General features: G+C 42.8%; 5 protein-coding genes across 14 annotated transcripts; 4 read left to right on the plus strand and 1 right to left on the minus strand.

Moving 5' to 3' along the window:
• Positions 1 to 183: 183 nt before the first annotated feature.
• On the plus strand, positions 184 to 1,346 carry LOC6606923 (general transcription factor IIF subunit 2). The gene is made up of 2 exons (XM_002031681.2): positions 184 to 805; positions 871 to 1,346. The coding sequence occupies exons 1-2, from the start codon at positions 269 to 271 to the stop codon at positions 1,165 to 1,167; spliced, it is 834 nt and encodes a 277-aa protein (XP_002031717.1). The 5' UTR covers positions 184 to 268; the 3' UTR covers positions 1,168 to 1,346.
• Positions 1,211 to 6,674, minus strand: LOC6606924. Of its 7 annotated transcripts, XM_032723316.1 has the most exons (10): positions 6,354 to 6,673; positions 5,949 to 6,130; positions 5,510 to 5,712; positions 3,983 to 4,905; positions 3,561 to 3,784; positions 3,354 to 3,489; positions 2,746 to 3,296; positions 2,502 to 2,696; positions 2,384 to 2,429; positions 1,211 to 1,922 (listed from the first exon to the last, which is right to left on the minus strand). In XM_032723316.1, exons 1-10 carry the CDS (start codon positions 6,385 to 6,387, stop codon positions 1,798 to 1,800), a joined length of 2,619 nt encoding a protein of 872 aa, XP_032579207.1. In that variant the 5' UTR covers positions 6,388 to 6,673; the 3' UTR covers positions 1,211 to 1,797. The 7 variants fall into 7 exon arrangements, 5 of the variants coding, with proteins under 5 accessions (XP_032579207.1, XP_032579206.1, XP_032579205.1 ...); XM_032723315.1 differs by having other exon boundaries at positions 3,561 to 4,905; positions 6,354 to 6,674; XM_032723314.1 differs by having other exon boundaries at positions 1,829 to 2,429; positions 6,354 to 6,672.
• Positions 6,675 to 6,963: 289 nt separating this feature from the next.
• LOC6606925 (mediator of RNA polymerase II transcription subunit 7) lies at positions 6,964 to 7,905 on the plus strand. The gene is made up of 2 exons (XM_002031683.2): positions 6,964 to 7,371; positions 7,433 to 7,905. Exons 1-2 carry the CDS (start codon positions 7,042 to 7,044, stop codon positions 7,763 to 7,765), a joined length of 663 nt encoding a protein of 220 aa, XP_002031719.1. The 5' UTR covers positions 6,964 to 7,041; the 3' UTR covers positions 7,766 to 7,905.
• A 663-nt stretch (positions 7,906 to 8,568) lies between these two features.
• LOC6606926 (synaptic vesicle glycoprotein 2B) lies at positions 8,569 to 11,648 on the plus strand. Its single transcript, XM_002031684.2, has 9 exons — positions 8,569 to 8,814; positions 9,146 to 9,581; positions 9,637 to 9,815; positions 9,882 to 10,063; positions 10,127 to 10,513; positions 10,801 to 10,918; positions 10,982 to 11,141; positions 11,199 to 11,326; positions 11,392 to 11,648. Exons 1-9 carry the CDS (start codon positions 8,769 to 8,771, stop codon positions 11,445 to 11,447), a joined length of 1,692 nt encoding a protein of 563 aa, XP_002031720.1. The 5' UTR covers positions 8,569 to 8,768; the 3' UTR covers positions 11,448 to 11,648.
• A 570-nt stretch (positions 11,649 to 12,218) lies between these two features.
• On the plus strand, positions 12,219 to 14,577 carry LOC6606927 (synaptic vesicle glycoprotein 2A). 4 transcript variants are annotated; one of them, XM_002031685.2, is made up of 9 exons: positions 12,219 to 12,755; positions 12,838 to 13,016; positions 13,075 to 13,256; positions 13,320 to 13,519; positions 13,570 to 13,767; positions 13,829 to 13,903; positions 14,118 to 14,240; positions 14,293 to 14,420; positions 14,485 to 14,577. In XM_002031685.2, the coding sequence occupies exons 1-9, from the start codon at positions 12,364 to 12,366 to the stop codon at positions 14,538 to 14,540; spliced, it is 1,533 nt and encodes a 510-aa protein (XP_002031721.1). In that variant the 5' UTR covers positions 12,219 to 12,363; the 3' UTR covers positions 14,541 to 14,577. The 4 variants fall into 4 exon arrangements, with proteins under 4 accessions (XP_002031721.1, XP_032577323.1, XP_032577322.1 ...); XM_032721432.1 differs by having other exon boundaries at positions 13,570 to 13,726; positions 13,789 to 13,903; positions 14,081 to 14,240; XM_032721431.1 differs by having other exon boundaries at positions 13,570 to 13,726; positions 13,789 to 13,903; positions 14,081 to 14,420.
• The last annotated feature ends 1,923 nt before the right edge of the window (positions 14,578 to 16,500 follow it).

Here is a 16,500-nt window from a genome sequence, read left to right on the forward strand (position 1 = left end):
TACCAAAGTTAAATATAAGATTTTCATATAATTCAGATTTGTAAATAGTTTGTTTTCGTTATCTTCACTTCTGACTTTTCAAACTTCGCGCCAAACAATAACATACCGAATAAATACCTAAAGAAAAATACCGTGATATACTAAACCAGCATTTTTTCGAAACTGCTTATTCGACCGCACTAAATTTGAGGCACAACAACAACAAGCAAAGCCGAAAACGGTACAAGTGGCTTTGCAAATTCGTATTTAATAATTTAAAGCAAACAGAATGTCAAAGGAGGATAAGGAAAAGACACAGATCATCGACAAGGACCTGGACCTGTCCAATGCGGGGCGAGGCGTGTGGCTGGTGAAGGTGCCCAAGTACATTGCCCAGAAATGGGAGAAGGCGCCGACGAACATGGACGTGGGCAAACTCCGGATAAACAAGACACCTGGCCAAAAGGCCCAGGTCTCGCTTTCCCTCACGACCGCCGTTTTGGCTCTGGATCCCGATGAGAAAATACCCACCGAGCACATCCTGGACGTGTCGCAGGTCACCAAGCAGACGCTCGGCGTATTCTCGCACATGGCACCGTCCGATGGCAAGGAGAACTCGACTACCTCGACGGCACAGCCGGATAACGAAAAGCTGTATATGGAGGGCAGGATTGTGCAGAAGCTAGAGTGCCGACCCATCGCCGACAACTGCTACATGAAGCTGAAGCTGGAGTCCATACGCAAGGCATCGGAGCCACAGCGACGCGTGCAACCCATCGATAAGATCGTGCAGAACTTTAAGCCTGTGAAAGACCATGCACACAACGTAAGAACTACTATACACTCTGTTTCAGTAATCTATATGTATATATAACTTCTCCATTCCTGCAGATTGAATATCGGGAGCGCAAGAAGGCCGAGGGCAAAAAGGCGCGCGACGACAAGAATGCCGTGATGGACATGCTCTTCCACGCATTCGAGAAGCATCAATACTATAACATCAAGGATCTGGTCAAGATCACCAACCAGCCGATTAGCTACCTCAAGGAGATTCTCAAGGATGTCTGCGATTACAACATGAAGAACCCGCACAAGAACATGTGGGAGCTCAAGAAGGAATATCGCCACTACAAGACTGAAGAAAAGAAAGAGGTGGAGCACAAGTCAGGCAGCAGCGATTCGGAATAGCATTAGGAGAATCGCCGACTTACTTTCATTAAAACACATTAAGTGATTGCATGGTTCCGTTTTATTCCTTAAGAACTACATTTTATACTTACGAAAAAAACATTATATCTTAAAATGATTGTAAATAGACACTAGCTTGCACTCTGGTAAATACATACATATATACACTTTATCCTTAATTTATCTTGAACTTTGTCTTATGTCCGAAGAGTTCTTATGTTTATACTTTTGTACAGACGAGATCAGGTACTTGAATTTAGTACTACCAGCTCATAAGGATTTCCAAAACACGCGCTTCGTCAATCAAAAAAATTTGTCTATTTTTGTTCTAAATCAAAGAAGTGTAAAATTTGTAGGAAATCATGGAAATAATAATACGAAGTAAATCTATTCGTAGGTAAAGTAAAATAAATCAAAAATGTTCAAAAGAAATAGAAATTAATAAAAATGTGAAAATTTCAAAAGCAACTAAAAGCGTAATAAATGAAAAAATGAAGGAAACAAAAACTAAAAAACGTCTTCATGCTTAGGAAAATCGAGCTTAGATAATACTGGCCTACTACTCTACAGAAATATTGTTTCTTACATCGATAAGCCTAATCTAAAGCATTCTTTCTATTGCAAGCTTCCTTATAATACGTAACTAAAACTTACATTTGTACACAATTGCGGGTAAATAATCTGGCAAGAACTTATATCTAATGCAGCATCTTGATCTTGTTGTACCGCGTGGGAAAGGGCATTGATCTCTCGGCCTGAAAATAATAAACATAAAAATTGGATTCGAATAAGGGGGCACCAAAACTACTACTGAGTCGGGACGCAAGGGATCTTTTCTACAAAGCACTACTAAGCACATTTAAGACGAAACACGGCTACTAATTTAGGCGGGCTGTCGATGCCAATGAGGAGCCCATCGAAGATATCCCCGAGTCGGCATCAGAAGGAGTCGGCCACATCTTTGGGATGGGCTGTATCAATCGCACAGTTTTAGCAAACACCTCGGATAAAGACGCTTCCGCAGACTTTCGTTTTGTGGCTGCAGATGCCGTCGTTTGTGTTCCTGGCTTGTTAGCTGAATCATTTAGCTCTTTACTTCTATGCGTCGATTTGGTCTGGGCCGCATTTATGTTGCCCACATCGTCCTCGGGATTAATTTCCATTCGCTTCATACTCTTTAAATGCATTCGAAACTGAGACATGTCGATGGGCTTACTTTTATCGCGATTTCCAAAATCCAGAGATACGTTTCCGTGGTTTGTCTGCAAATGTAATGGACAGTAAAAGTGATTGCTTATCGGAGGGCAGCATTTAGATTGAACGCATTCACTTACCAGTACCAGGGAAGCCAGCATGTAGCGACACATGATACTAGGATCCTTGTCAGCCATGACGTCGGCCAACGTGGCTGTTCCGTTGCCCGCCTTGCAAATGCCCAAGATCTCGGTGCCCAAGTCCCTAATGTTGAAATTCTGCCGTTCATGGGCTGCTTCCAAAGCAGGAGCCAATCGTCTATGCCAGTCCCGGATCTAAATGAACGTTAGTATTTTTTTTTTTAATTTTATATCCAATATTTACCAATGAGCTGTCGTCGACACCTGGATTGGCTGTTTCAGCAGGCAAATCATTTGCATCTGCTTCGTCATGTAAGGTATCTTGGTCCTGCACAGTTGAAATCTCTAGGTCTGAATTGTCAGGTTGGGTGACATTTAGAATATTACTGTCCATTGCACTCGGTTCAGTACTTGAATCCAATACAGAACTAACTAACGCGCTCTCCATTCCTAAATCCAGTCCAGTTTCCAGTCCGCTTAGCATTCCGGACGATTCTGTTGCAGTCACTTCAAGTTGCGATGAATTTGCGGTATTGTTCTCCGCATTGGGTTCTGTGGAAGCGTTTAATTCCTGCACTAGTGAATCTCCAAGCCCACTTTCCATTGCGGCGTTCACATTCTCATTAAAGGCGCCGCTGGTGCTCACATCAGTTAAATTATTGGTGTTGGCTTCAGGCTCGTCTTCAAGCTCAGTTTTAACTTCTCCGAAGGTGGAGACACAACCTGAGACACGCACCTCGTTGATATCGAAGCCCGAGTCAAATGTGGTTCGGCGTTGGCAGAAACCCAGAAAATCTGGTAAGATATGTTAGGTAGTTACGCGACGTGAGAAATTGTGGCAAAGTAACTTACTAAAATCCCTATCAAACTCTAAGTTACTGGGGGAGCCGGTTTCTCTTTCAATTAATGGAGCTTCTCGTGCCATTTGCAATACAGCTCTGGGAGTGGTTGGTGATTTTGGATGCGCCTCTCGCTTGGTAGGAAACCGCTACAAAATAAAACACAGATGCAGGTCAAGATTTTTTCCAACAGTGATGTAACTATTAAAAAAACACTTACTGCTTGCCTGAATAAGTCGAACTCAGGTGGAAGTTTAAAGATGCATTTCCGACGCAGGCGTTTTATGGGGAGACCCATAACATTCAGCAGAATGGGATAGCTTACCTCCCTTGGAACATTCATGATAAGATCGGCATCCATCTCAATGATATTAATGGTTTTTGGCTCTACCGATTGGCTAATCAACTGCAACATGGGCGACAACTGGCGTTGATCTTCTAAATCTGAAAGAACAACACCCTCATCATCAAAAGACTGGCCTGCCGTGACAAATGCAATGCAGGGATGCAAGTGTTTGACAAGTGCCAAAATAAAAGAGTAAAGAAAAACAAATATGTAAGTATTTGAAACCATAAACAAAGGATTAAAAAAAACCCTTATCCTTAGTACGCTTGCCGAGCGTTGGAATGCCATTGCTTTACCTGTATGCATTTGAATATCGGAAAACTCTTCCAAACCGATCCCTGAATCGATTAGCAGCAGTTCCTCTAGAGTGAGATCTTTAATGGGATCAACTCTCGTGCTGTCCAGAACACTAGACTCGTTAATGGCTAATGTGCTGCTCAGCGGAGGATTCTCTTCTTGGCTAACGCTTAAGGAGTTTTCTGCCTGGCTGACGCTTAAAGTCGCCTCGACTTCGCTAATGTTTAAAGTAAAGTTCTGCACCTGACTGACGTCCATCGTGGAGTCGGCTGTGGTTAAGGACCTGCTGTTTTCATCAACCAAAGATTGGTCAATAGGAACAGTTTCGTCCGTGTCCATTGTCAGATTCTTGTCCATGCACATTTCATTTGCCAGTCCCTCATCCAAATTGTCCTCCATTAATCTCGCTGAATCAACCAATCTTCTTCTCGTTGTGACAATGGCTCCATAGCGGGCTGCTAGCATTTGATTCTCCAGCGCTATATACTCGTCCAGATATTCCTTTGTGGTCATGTGCTCATTAAGAATTTCCGTGGTGTTCACCTGATTTGTGTGCACATATTCCTTAATGAGATTCAGCCTTTCAAAGGGAATATCTGGCAGAAGCGTATTGTATCTATGCTCTACGTGGTACGTAAACATTTTGTACTGTTTTTTCTCATCCTGGTCGTAGGGATTGTGAGGATCCACAATTGGCGCATGCTTCCACAGGTTGGGCGGCGTGTGATCCTGATAAAGGTATTCTATCGTCCGATTTCTCGTGCACTTTACAAAGCCCGCCGCGTTAAAGCGTTTGTCGTCCGACATGGTCTTAAACCTTTTCGGTTCCAACGTGAGCAAATAGGGATCAACTTCCTTGTTAGTTAGCTTTTTAGCGGGACGTTTGCGCGTTTCCTCTGGCCTGCGCTCGTTTTTCTCCGGTCTGTAAATATGAAAGCAAAACGATTATTATATCGCTAAATGCAGATTAAAAGGGGACTGATTATTACGAAATATACATATGTAATATAATGAAATCATCTCTTGTTTAATCAAAATACTGGTGCTATCTTTAAAATTGATTAGACTTTCAACATTTAGGTCTAATAATCTCGCCAAATTATTTAATGCCGGCTGATAAGAAAGAGTTTAAGTGGTTTTGAAAGACTTAAAGGTTTATAATGTAAAAATATTTATTTAGGATGTGATCTATCTTTGAATACCTCTCATGTTATTTTTATGAATGATCTTAGCTGTCTACGTTTCTTCTTCACTTGTCTGGTTTATTACTCATTTCTTCATATACTCTGTTTGTTATTTGTTTTTGGAAGCACAAAAACGTGCTCCATCATTTATTAACATGTGATTAAACGGCAAGCCGGCTTCTGTGATATTAACGCAAACAAAGCCGAAGATGTGGGCGTAAAGTAAAGCTCGATAAGCGGAATTCTGGACTGATAAGAGCTGACGCCCCGTCAGACAATTGGGGAGCACGTGGCTTTGTCTTTCTCCATCTTCTTTACTCTTTAGTTCTGAGTTAAACTTACGCAGCACTTCCGCTGGGCGTCTCCTTCTGCAACTCTGATGTGAGCAGGGCTTCGATCTGGTGCTCCACCACCTGGTACAAGTACTCCACTCGGTCTCCATAGATCTTGCCGCAGTACTGTAGGGCACTTCCCGCGGCCACGATGGCCGATCTTCGGGAGACATAATTTCGTCCTAAGCAGTGGCGCAGTAGCTCTTCAATATACTGAAAAGATAAGCAATGTATTTGAGGATCTGCAGGTTTTTGTGTTCACTGTAAATTAAATAATAGATTTTCCTTAAAGATTATGATCTTTGAGTTCGGACTTGAAAACCCATTTCAAATACCAGTTATCGAGGCTTGACTGTAAAGCCCACGCATGTTGCGTCACACTTTTGTCTTGATCTTTCTTTTCCTCGACGATTTTGCTTATCTTGATAATAGTGGGCTTCAACACTCACATATCCCAGTGATATCCGTAGATCCGTGGAGTAGTCCGTGTTCTTGGAGAGCTCTTCGAGGAGGACAACTAGCAAGGCGAGCTCCTGTTGCTCATCGTAGGCGCGGATGCACTTGGCCACTTGGGTTCCCGGCCGATTCCTGGCTACTTCCAATATCTGCTTCCGCGCTTCGCTCAAGTGGGCTGTGAATTGAATAGAAACCAAATGGATTTGTTTAAACAAAAACCACACACCCAATCGCAGATCCGCTTTGTTGTTTATTTCGGCCCTCCCCCCACACACACACAATTGCACAGAAGCACCAACACACGCGGTATACTGGAAATAGCGCTGACTTAATCAATGGGAAACGAAGATCACGCCTGGGGCTGTTCTGCGTTGGTTACCTAAGCTCTGGATGCTTACCCGCTTCCGCTTCTTCAGGCAAAATCCGCTCCATGGCTCACTAGATAACAATAGGATAAATTTGTTTTATGTTCGGTTTTGCACATTTTACTGGCATCATGGACCAGTCCGCACCACGCACGCACGACGAGTGGGGAAATCAAAATGGTGGAGGCACGGCTTGTCTTAGTTGGGTCCAGTTATGTTATGGTTTTACGTTTTTTTTTCATTTCCTTGGCAGGAACAGGAATATTGGCGCGAATCGGTGCAGGGACAATTTCATATTCACGACAAGATATATGTATTTCTTATTTTGTTGTGCTCTGCCGACGAGAAGCGAATGAGAGAAGAGACGGAGAAAAATTGCTATGGCAATGCTGTAGGGGGCGCATGCAGGCATGGTCACCCTTAAGTTATCGATAGTCGGTCACGTTTATTATTTCGAGTTCGATGAATATCTAATTTAATTTATTTAATTATAAATTGTTTGTAAGTATCTCAAAACATATTATAATACGTTATATAGAAAACGCACAAATTTCTGCTTATGTCTAGCTTCAGACCTTTATTTTGGTCATTTTTAGGAAAACAATTTTTTGGCGATAGTATCATCACTATCGGGAGTGATTCGCCTGTGTCAAGTGCCATCACTTCTTCAAAACAAATATCATTTATTATTTTCTTTATATCCGCACTTGTTTCTCTCAAAATGTCCAACCAGGAGACCCAGGTATCCAGCCTGCCGATGCCGCCGGAGCGGTACATCGCCAATTACACGGATGAGAATATCCGCCGCAACCGAGCGCCACGCCCACCGCCGCCGCCGGCGCAGCACGAAGTATATAGCATGTTTGGCATCCAGTACAACAACGACGAAATGATCCGCAGCTTGGAGTCCCAGAACATCAAGCGACTGATCCCCATCCATTTTGACCGGCGCAAGGAGCTCAAGAAGCTCAACCACTCCCTGTTGGTTAACTTCCTAGATCTCATTGACTTTCTTATCCTGAATCCTGACAGCCCGCGGCGCACGGAAAAGGTGAGTCAATTGACCCATTAAAATGTAGCATCTATTGTATTACACTCATTTGATATCTTAGATTGACGATATCAGTCTGCTGTTCGTCAACATGCATCACCTCCTCAATGAGTTTCGCCCACATCAGGCGAGGGAAACGCTGCGCGTCATGATGGAAATGCAGAAGCGGCAGCGCGTGGAGACCGCCACCCGTTTCCAAAAGCACTTGGAACGTGTGCGCGAGATTGTTAATACCGCCTTCTCAGCTCTGCCGGTTCTAGATGATGACGACGATAGCGGCGGAGCAAAGATTAAGACGGAGGTGGATCCGTTGGAGGCGAATGCGGCGGCCAAGAATGATCCCAGTTACCAGCATGACCGCATGTTGTGCAAGCTGGTGGACGCCATCGAGTAAGCTGAGTTGGGAGAAGACTGGACATCGACGCTGGAATAGTGTCAATCATTGTGAATGGCTTGAAAAAAAAGAGCTCCTCATATTTATAACTGCTTTTAGTGTAAGAAATAAAACCCCAACCGTGTGATGAGAATCTTGCACGTCTTATGAGTAATTCATTCACTGGGCATTAATGTGTTAAGTCATCTTCGAGATAAGCTTTACACAGATAAGATCCGAGATAAAGGCACACTTTTAAGCATCCCACAAATTTCACCATTGAAATGACGTAGTCAGCGTGGAGTAATAATTTAGTCAAATGTCATAAATTAAATAATCTGTCTAAAACAATATCTTCAGGATGAGGAGAACAATATGAATGTATATATTTAATTGTAAAAATTGCAAAGGAAACATGAACACCACACGTTTTCTTACTTTTTTATGGGTGCTTCCGCATGGCATCATCGTGGCTAGCTAAAGTATGCTCGTACAGTACGTTTCATAATGTACATATACACATGTGATTTTGATGAATATATATGGTTTTTATCAAAACTACTAAATTTGTTTTATAAACATGATTAAAAAGCCAATAGAGATCTTCATTCATAACTAGAGTCTCATGTTTTCCCTAAACATTTTTAAACTCACTGTTCCCTTTACAAAATCCAACGTGTTTTTCTAAATAAACATGGTTTAATACGTTTATTAGCTTTCTTAGATTGTAAAGTCCGCGATAAGAGAGATGTAGTTAAGTGAATCTTCACTTTTATTGAGGTAATCTCCGATAAAAGCAGGTGCCATGCGCTGTAGAAGATCATTTCTCGTGCAGCATTGCAAGTGTGCAAGTCGGTCGAATAGGAATATTGTGAAAACCCTTAACTCAGTGGCTTTGAGCTTAATTTTTTAAAGAACTTGTGGTTGCGCTTTTTAATTAAGAACTGCAGCGTATTAATTGAAAAATCAATTTCAAGAGCAAGCCAATTGTGAAAACCCATGGTGGCAAACAGTAATTGCTGAGATGTCGGAAAAGAATATTAAAACAGCGAATCCAGAGAACAGCAAAGGTAAAGTGGTTAAGAAATAATTTGCAACCAATAAGGATAAAGTTTAGAAAAAAAAACAGAGCTTCCTTAAAAAGTGAATGGTTTTTAAGAGTATCATTTAAAAACCAGCCGTAAATTAACTGAAATGTGTTTATTGTGACATATTTAATCGTAAACTTTTACGACAATAAAAAATAGTCGTAAAATTATGTGATTCGTCGTAATCTGAGTTTCCAAAAATTTGTCATAACTGCCTTAAACAAGTGTGGAAAAGTTCAGTGCTAGTGGGATGAAATTATAGCTCCATGGAATAAGTTAATGTGCGTACTAAAACACCCTCCTATCAATTCAGGACTAGAAACTGACAAGGATGCTGATGGCAATTCAGATAGTACGGCGGAGGTGGAAGTTACGCCCACGGAAGAAGGTCCTGCCACCTTCGACAAGGCGATCGAAGGAGCTGGCTTTGGAATCTTCAATCTGATGCTGTTGATCGTCTCCATTCCCGCCCAGAGTGCCGCCATATTCGAGTCCAGCTCAATGTCCTACATCCTGCCAGTTGCCGAGTGCGATCTTCACCTGACTCTGGAGGATAAAGGTGTGCTGAATGCCGTGGCCTACGCGGGCATGACCATCTCGGCAATTGCCTGGGGCTATCTGGCGGATACGAAGGGTCGCAAAAAGATCCTCTACTGGGGCTATCTGATCGATGCTGTGTGCGTGTTTGGCAGTGCCTTGAGTCAGAACTTCAGTATGCTGGTCATGTTCAAGTTCCTGGGGGGCTTGGTGTAAGTAATGAGTAATCTTTTTATAATTTAGACTTTAATTTATATTTTATTAAAGGGTAAATGGTCCGGCAGCTGTGCTGTTCACCTATCTGACTGAAATGCACGGACCCAAGCACCGATCTTCCGTTCTGATGATCGTGGGCATGGTCACCTCTACGGCGACGGTTTCGCTACCTCTTTTGGCCTGGGGAATTTTCCCCAGAGATTGGGACTTTGAGTTCTGGGGCTTGCAAGGTACGTTACCACCGTCGTACTTGTTGAAATGTTAGAATATTCTAATTTAATGTATGTTTGCTTCAGTTCGCAGTTGGCAAATTTACCTGTTCGTGCTGGGCATTCCAAGTTTGATCAGCGGCTTGATCTTCTGCAGCATGCCGGAGAGTCCGCGGTTCTTAATGGCCCAAGGACGCAACGAGGAAGCGCTCCAAGCCTTTAAGCAGATCTACCATGTCAACACTCGCAAGCCCAAGGATAGCTATCCAGTATGAAAATATTTAAAAATAGGATGCAGTGTTTAAATTTAATACGAAATCATTTTCTTACAGATAAAAGCTCTTATTCAGGAAGCTCCCAATCGTAAGGCTGGCCAGAACGAGGTGATCTACACCATCGAGGAGAAATCCGGAGAGGTGCCAACCAAGCGACAGTCCCGCACCCTGGCGGAGAGCCTCCGAGCCGGGCTGCAGCAGATGAAGCCGATGGCCAGGAAGCCCCTGCTGGGTTTGGCCATCTGCTGCTACGTGATGCAGTTCGGCATCTTCCTGGGCATGAACACCATCCGTCTGTGGCTGCCGCAGCTCTTCGCCTCCATGGCGGAGTACGAGGCCCAGCACGCCGGCGACGGATTGGATGCCAGCATGTGCACCATCCTCGAGTTCAGCGTCAATCAGACGGCTGAGACAGCTCTGAATTACGCCGACGCCTGTTCCGAGGTATGTATCAGATGGTGCTCGGACATAGCAGATCTAGATCTGGTTTTGATCTGTAGATAATGATCTAGATCTGGTCTGGATCTTCAGATTGCGCTTATCTGGCAGCTCACTTAACGCCTCGTCATCGTGATCGTGACGTGGCTATCTCTGCACACAAAGCGAAAGATAACCATAATCGTTCATAAATGTGGAAGTTGTATACGAGTTTATTTGATAGTTACATGCAAACTGGAAGTGATCTTTCTTGATAAAGCCTCTAAAATTAGCCCCTTAATTTATATTTATAGCCCAAGGTAATTTCGATGGACATGTATCTGAATAACATTATTGTTTCGGCCACGGGCTTTGTGGGCTACTTCTTTGCCGGTGGAATCGTGCGAGCTCTGGGTCCAAAACGCATGATGAGTAAGTTGCTCCCGAAATTGTAGATCTTATTGGTGATATAACTACATATAACGTACTCTCCAGCTTACGGATTGTTTCTGTCGGGAACCTTTGGCCTGATGCTCTACTTCTCCGTGAGCAGTCTAATGACACTCATTGTGTCTGCCACTTTCCTTACGATTACGGGAATTGCTGTCTCCTCACTTTTGAGTGCTGTGGTGGCCCTGTTTCCCACACAATTGAGGTAGGTTTTCCATTAATGCCATCGAAATCGTATTAAATGATAGGTTAACATTTGCAGAACCGTTGTGGTTGCCATTGCCATGATGTGTGGACGCTTTGGTGCCCTGTCCGGAAATTTACTCTTCCCCGTCTTCGTTCAAATCGGATGTTTGCCACCATTTATAATGGTCTCCTCAGTGCTAATATGTAAGTTGAAATTAGTTTGCTCTCTAATAATTATTTTACTAAATTTGTATCTCATTTAATTGCAGTATCTGGCATCCTGTCAATATTTCTGCCTGACCCAGCAAAGGCAACGTTTTCTTAAATGAAAATAATAATACAATAAAAACTAGACCTAGGAATGCCCATTTACTTAGAATCGGATCTTGCGAAATTAGCTTTTGTTTAGTTTTACAAATTAGATATAACGACTCAACTGGATTAGATAGGCGCTGAACAACTATTTATATTTACCTTAAGTAATCAAACCAAATATATCAAATATATACAAATTACGATGTTGTGAGAGCTCCATTCAAGTTCCTACGTGATAAGCCAGATGGGGGCAAATACATATCGGCGGATCCCTCAAAGGACTCCACTGGTGGGCAAGGACAACAGTCGGCGGAATTTGCGACATGCAAATCTCATTAGCACTAATTAAGTGTATCCGGCGGTGTTCGGTTGGGTGTGTGGCTGTGTTGGCAGCTAAATTGGCAGGTGAATGATCAACTACAGATAACATTAAACGGATTTACCAAGCCTGCAGAAGAGCAAAGTGGAAATTAGTGCTGCGTGAATTGACTTATCGTGGCATCCTTTAAGTGGATGCTATTTATCAGATTGAGTGCATTAGTGAAACCCGAACAACACGAACTTTCACCAAATGAGCACTCAATTTTAGTCATTTTGGAGCAGCCTCCTAATCTTAAAATACCAGGAATTGCTAATTTTAAGTGCTGCATGCCTTTTATTTCTGGAAATGCATAAGTATCTCTCAAATTGTATAGAAATAGGAACAGAACAAGATAATGCACTGAAAACAATGATCTAGCGTTAATTATTACCTATAATATTTGATTACATTTTTCTCAGTTATAGAAAGTATGGTATATTAGTTGAATCATGAATTTTTAAATTGTAAAATCCCCCATTTCGTAACTATCCAGGAGTCTTTCTAGTAATTTTCAAAATTTTCACTGCTCCTCCCCCAAACAAAATATTCTTATTAGTTTGTAAAGATGGCGAATCGAGCAAGGGATAATGCCGATGAGCCTGCTGACTTCGAGACGGCAATCGCAGAGTGTGGCTTTGGGCTCTTCAACGTGTTCATCCTGTGCAGCGCGGTGCCTTGCCTCACGGCGATGGTCTTCTCGGCCTCGGCGCTCTCCTATGTGATGCCCTCCGCCGAGTGTGACCTCGACCTGAGCATCGTGGACAAGGGAATGCTGCATGCGGTAACCTATGCTGGCATGATCATCTCGGCGGTGCCCTGGGGATTCATAGCGGACACCATTGGACGCCGACCTGTCCTCATTTCGGGCGGTTGGCTTGATGGCTTCTTCGTCCTGTGCGCTTCGCTCAGCCAGAACACTGCCCAACTGATGGCCTTCAAGTTCTTCGATGGTTTAATGTAAGCGATTTAGTTTCTTTCATTCCAAATTTAATGCCTACTATTAAAATGTAATCATTAATGCTATGAACTTTCATTTTAGCATCTGCGGTCCGTTTGCGGTTGTGGTCAGCTACCTGGCCGAGTTCCATGGCAAAAAGCACCGGCCTTACATCATGTTGTTCGTGGGTCTGTGTGTTTCCATTGGATCGATGATTTTGCCCCTGCTCTCCTATGTGCTGCTACCGGTGCCCATCCTTTTCACGGTCTCCTCGATGAAGTGTGGGTGAGAGTCCTTCACCATCTGACCTCAATTATGAACTCTAGCTTCTGCCAGCAGTTCGCACCTGGCAGGTCTTCCTGGCGGTCAGCTCGGCGCCCAGTCTGCTCAGCGGTTTCCTGCACATTTTCCTGCCCGAGAGCCCCAAGTTCCTTATGTCTCAGGGAAATTATAAGAAGGCTCTGGACTCCCTGCAGCGCATCTACAAGCTGAACAAGCGGAAGAGCAAAGAGAGCTACCCGGTACTTACCCTTTTTCTATACATTTTCATATATTTTTTTAATAGTTTATTATTTATTTAACAGATAAAACATCTCACCGATCCCACGCCCGATCGGTCTGATGATATTGATGGTACTGGTCGGCCATCAACACTCCAGGAAAGATTTAGTCGGGCCAAGAGCAAGTTCATCGATGGATTCAAGCAGCTGAAGCCTATGTTTTCCAGTCCCTACTTGGCCATTTCACTGCAGGTTTATTGCCTGCATTTCTGCCAGATTATGTGGTAAGTATATTAGGTATATGTACTTGCATTTTATATACACATTATCCTAGTGTCAACTCGGTGCGTCTGTGGCTGCCACAGATCTTCGCCACGATGAACGCCATGGACACTTTGGGTGCGAATGATACGAGCATGTGCGCCGTCTTGGAACACAATGCAAATGCGAAGTCCATGGATGAGGAGGAGAAGAGGGTGGAGTGCGCTCTAGTGGGTAGGAGATCGCTTGTTATGGGTTTCCAGGATCTAAGGTAATAATTTCTATCGTTCAGCATCATGACCCGGATAGCTACTTGAATAACATCACGGTATCTGGAATTGGTCTGGTCGGTTTTCTGATCATTTTTCCCTTAATGAGATTCCGAGTGGTCTCGAATCACATACTGAGTGAGTACTGTACTAATACTTGGGATGCAAAGCGAGTCTCACATAGTATAAAATACCTCAATAACTATGCTAATAACATTGATTTATTGCTCGTTGCATAATAACGTCAATTGGAACCATTTCCAATTCGAATTTGCATCTCCATTTGAATTATTTATTTATGTGAGCTCCTGACAGAGGTGTTCCTATTCATCTGCATTTTCCTGGTGGGCAGCCTGTACTTTGTGAAGACTTCACTGGTGACGATGATGGTTTCCGCCGTCTACCTGACCATGATGGGCATTTGTGCCACTACAATCATTGGAATGTCTGTGGTGATATTTCCCACCCTGATGAGGTTTGATATCCATAATAAGAAATCAAGATTAACATCTTTCTCTATTTGCCAGGACGATGGTATTGCTGTTGATCATGACCTTTGGGAGACTTGGATCTGTAAGTGGCAATATGTTACTGCCGGTTTTCATGCAACTCAGCTGCTTGGCTCCGTTTCTCTGGCTTTGCTCACTGATGTCAAGTGCGTAGTATTACATTTAAATAGGTGAAATAATTCTGAGATAATCCCCATCCCCTTACCACAGTTGCCTTTCTGTTTTCGCTGTTCCTTAAAGTCGACGATGAGCAATCGCTGAACTAATCTCGGCTGTAATTAATTGTCACCCTGTCGATGAGTTCTGTGAGAATGAATAAAAATAATAACAAACAGTCGACTGTGTGGTTAATTAAACTTAATTACCTTTGAATCACAGGCAAACACATGCCAGACGGTTCTGATTAATTTCTTGAAGCCTTTTGATTGGTATGGAAAACATACATATCTGCCGGTAATTATGTTTTTGCGGTTACCAATTAATTTGCATATGCAATGCTGACTCGCAATTCGCGCTTCGCTGGCTGCCAAAAGGATTTCCACCAGCACATGCCCTTTGTCTGGCGAAAACTTTTCCCCTGCATATTTTTCTAACCGCACCGCAACCATAAATCAGCACTAAAGTTTGTTGCCATCGACTGGCAACAGAATCAATGGGAATCTCCCCGTGATGCACACACGGCGTATACTTGATTTCGCACCAAGAACCGGCAACGAGAATATCCTATTTCCGGGCACTATCCTTCTCGACTCGGGAAACTAACCTATTTCACTGGCTGTCAAAACAAAGTCAAGCGGTAATTGACACATGTTGACTTGGGGCGTTTCCCTTGCCAGTTGTTGGTGCTATGGCTCCCAGATCGCATATATGGTTCCTCTGCATATTGAGTCATGTCCGTAATTCGGGCTGCACTTATTTCGGTTCAATTTATAGGTGGTGTCAAACCAACCCACACAAGACTACGAAAGCAGTTTGTGCTGCTTTGAGTCATCTGTAGTATGTTTTTCCTACTCAGCACTTGTGCCGTGAAGGGTATTTTAAATTCATAGCCAATTGAGCATCAGTTAGATGAATAATTTAAAATGTGTAGTATGTATAAGGTATAAAGTTTGTTTTTAATATCCACAAAACTAATGAATACCAGTCAAATGAAACTATTTAAATTTGCCCGAAACTATGCACTTAATTAGACTTTGGAACTGACTGCACAAAACATTTGGTTCAGTTTCGCTATTTATGCAGCGCGTATCCAAATTTAGCCTTAAATTTAGTACACACTTTTTCACACTCTATCTGCTGGCGGAAAAATTTGACTAAAAGCTTAATGCATAAATGTATTACCCAAAACTTCTGCAGACTGCTCCGTATTTTTATGAAGCTCTCTATTTTGAAAATGTAAAAAAAAAAAAATACCTCTGGCTACTCGTGCGCTCTATAAAAACGGCCAAACAACAAATGCGCATAAATTTATCATAATAAACATGTATAAATCGCCGTGAATATAAACAGGGCTGAAATATGCTTGGGGCGGCCTAATGGTAGGATGTGTTATTTTTGGGGGCGGGGCCAAATGTAAGCTATAAACTAAACGAAACAAGATCGTAAAAAAAGCTAAACAAGGAAATGCATACGCTTGTAAGTGTGTGCGTGCCCCGGGCAGAAATGAGGTACATAGTGCCACGTTTTTGGGGGGGAATCTGTAAGGACGAAGGAGGAGATCCGCCTGAATGGGCAGTCATAATCACATAGGGCCGAAAAAAGGCCGACTTGCGGGGCAGATGGACCGGCAGACACAAACATTGGCAGACATTAGCAAACACAAAATACGACAAACAAACGCACACAATCACAATAGGTCATTTGAATTGTTCTTTGTTCGCGCAAGTGTGTGGGTGTTCCGCAATTGGATATTGTGTAAGTGGGGTCATTTACAGGTCATTCATCACAGCACCACGAAGTGAACCGAAATTTACACCCACCCACCATGTTTATGTAGTTTGGGGTATCAACAAGGGGTTTTTAGCGAATTCTGAAGTTTCTACAATGAAAATAACAACTTGGTAAACCTTCGATAATTTACTTTTGGCCAGCACTCAAGAAAGTTTAGGTAACCTCATATTTTCCTTCAAGAGTTTTAAGCGTTCTCCTAAAGCTGTCATGACAAAGGATAAATTATCTCTAGTTAATAACTTGGAAATTTACTTTTAAAAACGAAAATACCAATTC

Source organism: Drosophila sechellia, chromosome 3R, assembly GCF_004382195.2.
Source record: "Drosophila sechellia strain sech25 chromosome 3R, ASM438219v1, whole genome shotgun sequence".
Taxonomy (NCBI): Eukaryota; Metazoa; Arthropoda; class Insecta; order Diptera; family Drosophilidae; genus Drosophila; species Drosophila sechellia.

Bases quoted from the DNA above. Each gene is read 5' to 3' on its own strand.
- LOC6606923 (XM_002031681.2), top strand. From the start codon at position 269: ATGTCAAAGGAGGATAAGGAAAAGACACAGATCATCGACAAGGACCTG. The intron at 806-870 runs GTAAGAACTACT...CCATTCCTGCAG, and splicing joins TGAAAGACCATGCACACAAC to ATTGAATATCGGGAGCGCAA.
- LOC6606924 (XM_032723312.1), bottom strand. From the start codon at position 6,387: ATGGAGCGGATTTTGCCTGAAGAAGCGGAAGCGG. The intron at 5,713-5,948 runs GTGAGTGTTGAA...TTATCTTTTCAG, and splicing joins TACGGATATCACTGGGATAT to TATATTGAAGAGCTACTGCG. The intron at 3,297-3,353 runs GTAAGTTACTTT...ATATCTTACCAG, and splicing joins AGAGTTTGATAGGGATTTTA to ATTTTCTGGGTTTCTGCCAA.
- LOC6606925 (XM_002031683.2), top strand. From the start codon at position 7,042: ATGTCCAACCAGGAGACCCAGGTATCCAGCCTGCCGATGCCGCCGGAG. The intron at 7,372-7,432 runs GTGAGTCAATTG...TTGATATCTTAG, and splicing joins GCCCGCGGCGCACGGAAAAG to ATTGACGATATCAGTCTGCT.
- LOC6606926 (XM_002031684.2), top strand. From the start codon at position 8,769: ATGTCGGAAAAGAATATTAAAACAGCGAATCCAGAGAACAGCAAAG. The intron at 9,582-9,636 runs GTAAGTAATGAG...ATTTTATTAAAG, and splicing joins AAGTTCCTGGGGGGCTTGGT to GGTAAATGGTCCGGCAGCTG. The intron at 11,327-11,391 runs GTAAGTTGAAAT...ATTTAATTGCAG, and splicing joins GGTCTCCTCAGTGCTAATAT to TATCTGGCATCCTGTCAATA.
- LOC6606927 (XM_032721431.1), top strand. From the start codon at position 12,364: ATGGCGAATCGAGCAAGGGATAATGCCGATGAGCCTGCTGACTTCGAG. The intron at 13,257-13,319 runs GTACTTACCCTT...TTTATTTAACAG, and splicing joins AGAGCAAAGAGAGCTACCCG to ATAAAACATCTCACCGATCC. The intron at 13,727-13,788 runs GTGGGTAGGAGA...TCTATCGTTCAG, and splicing joins AGAGGGTGGAGTGCGCTCTA to CATCATGACCCGGATAGCTA.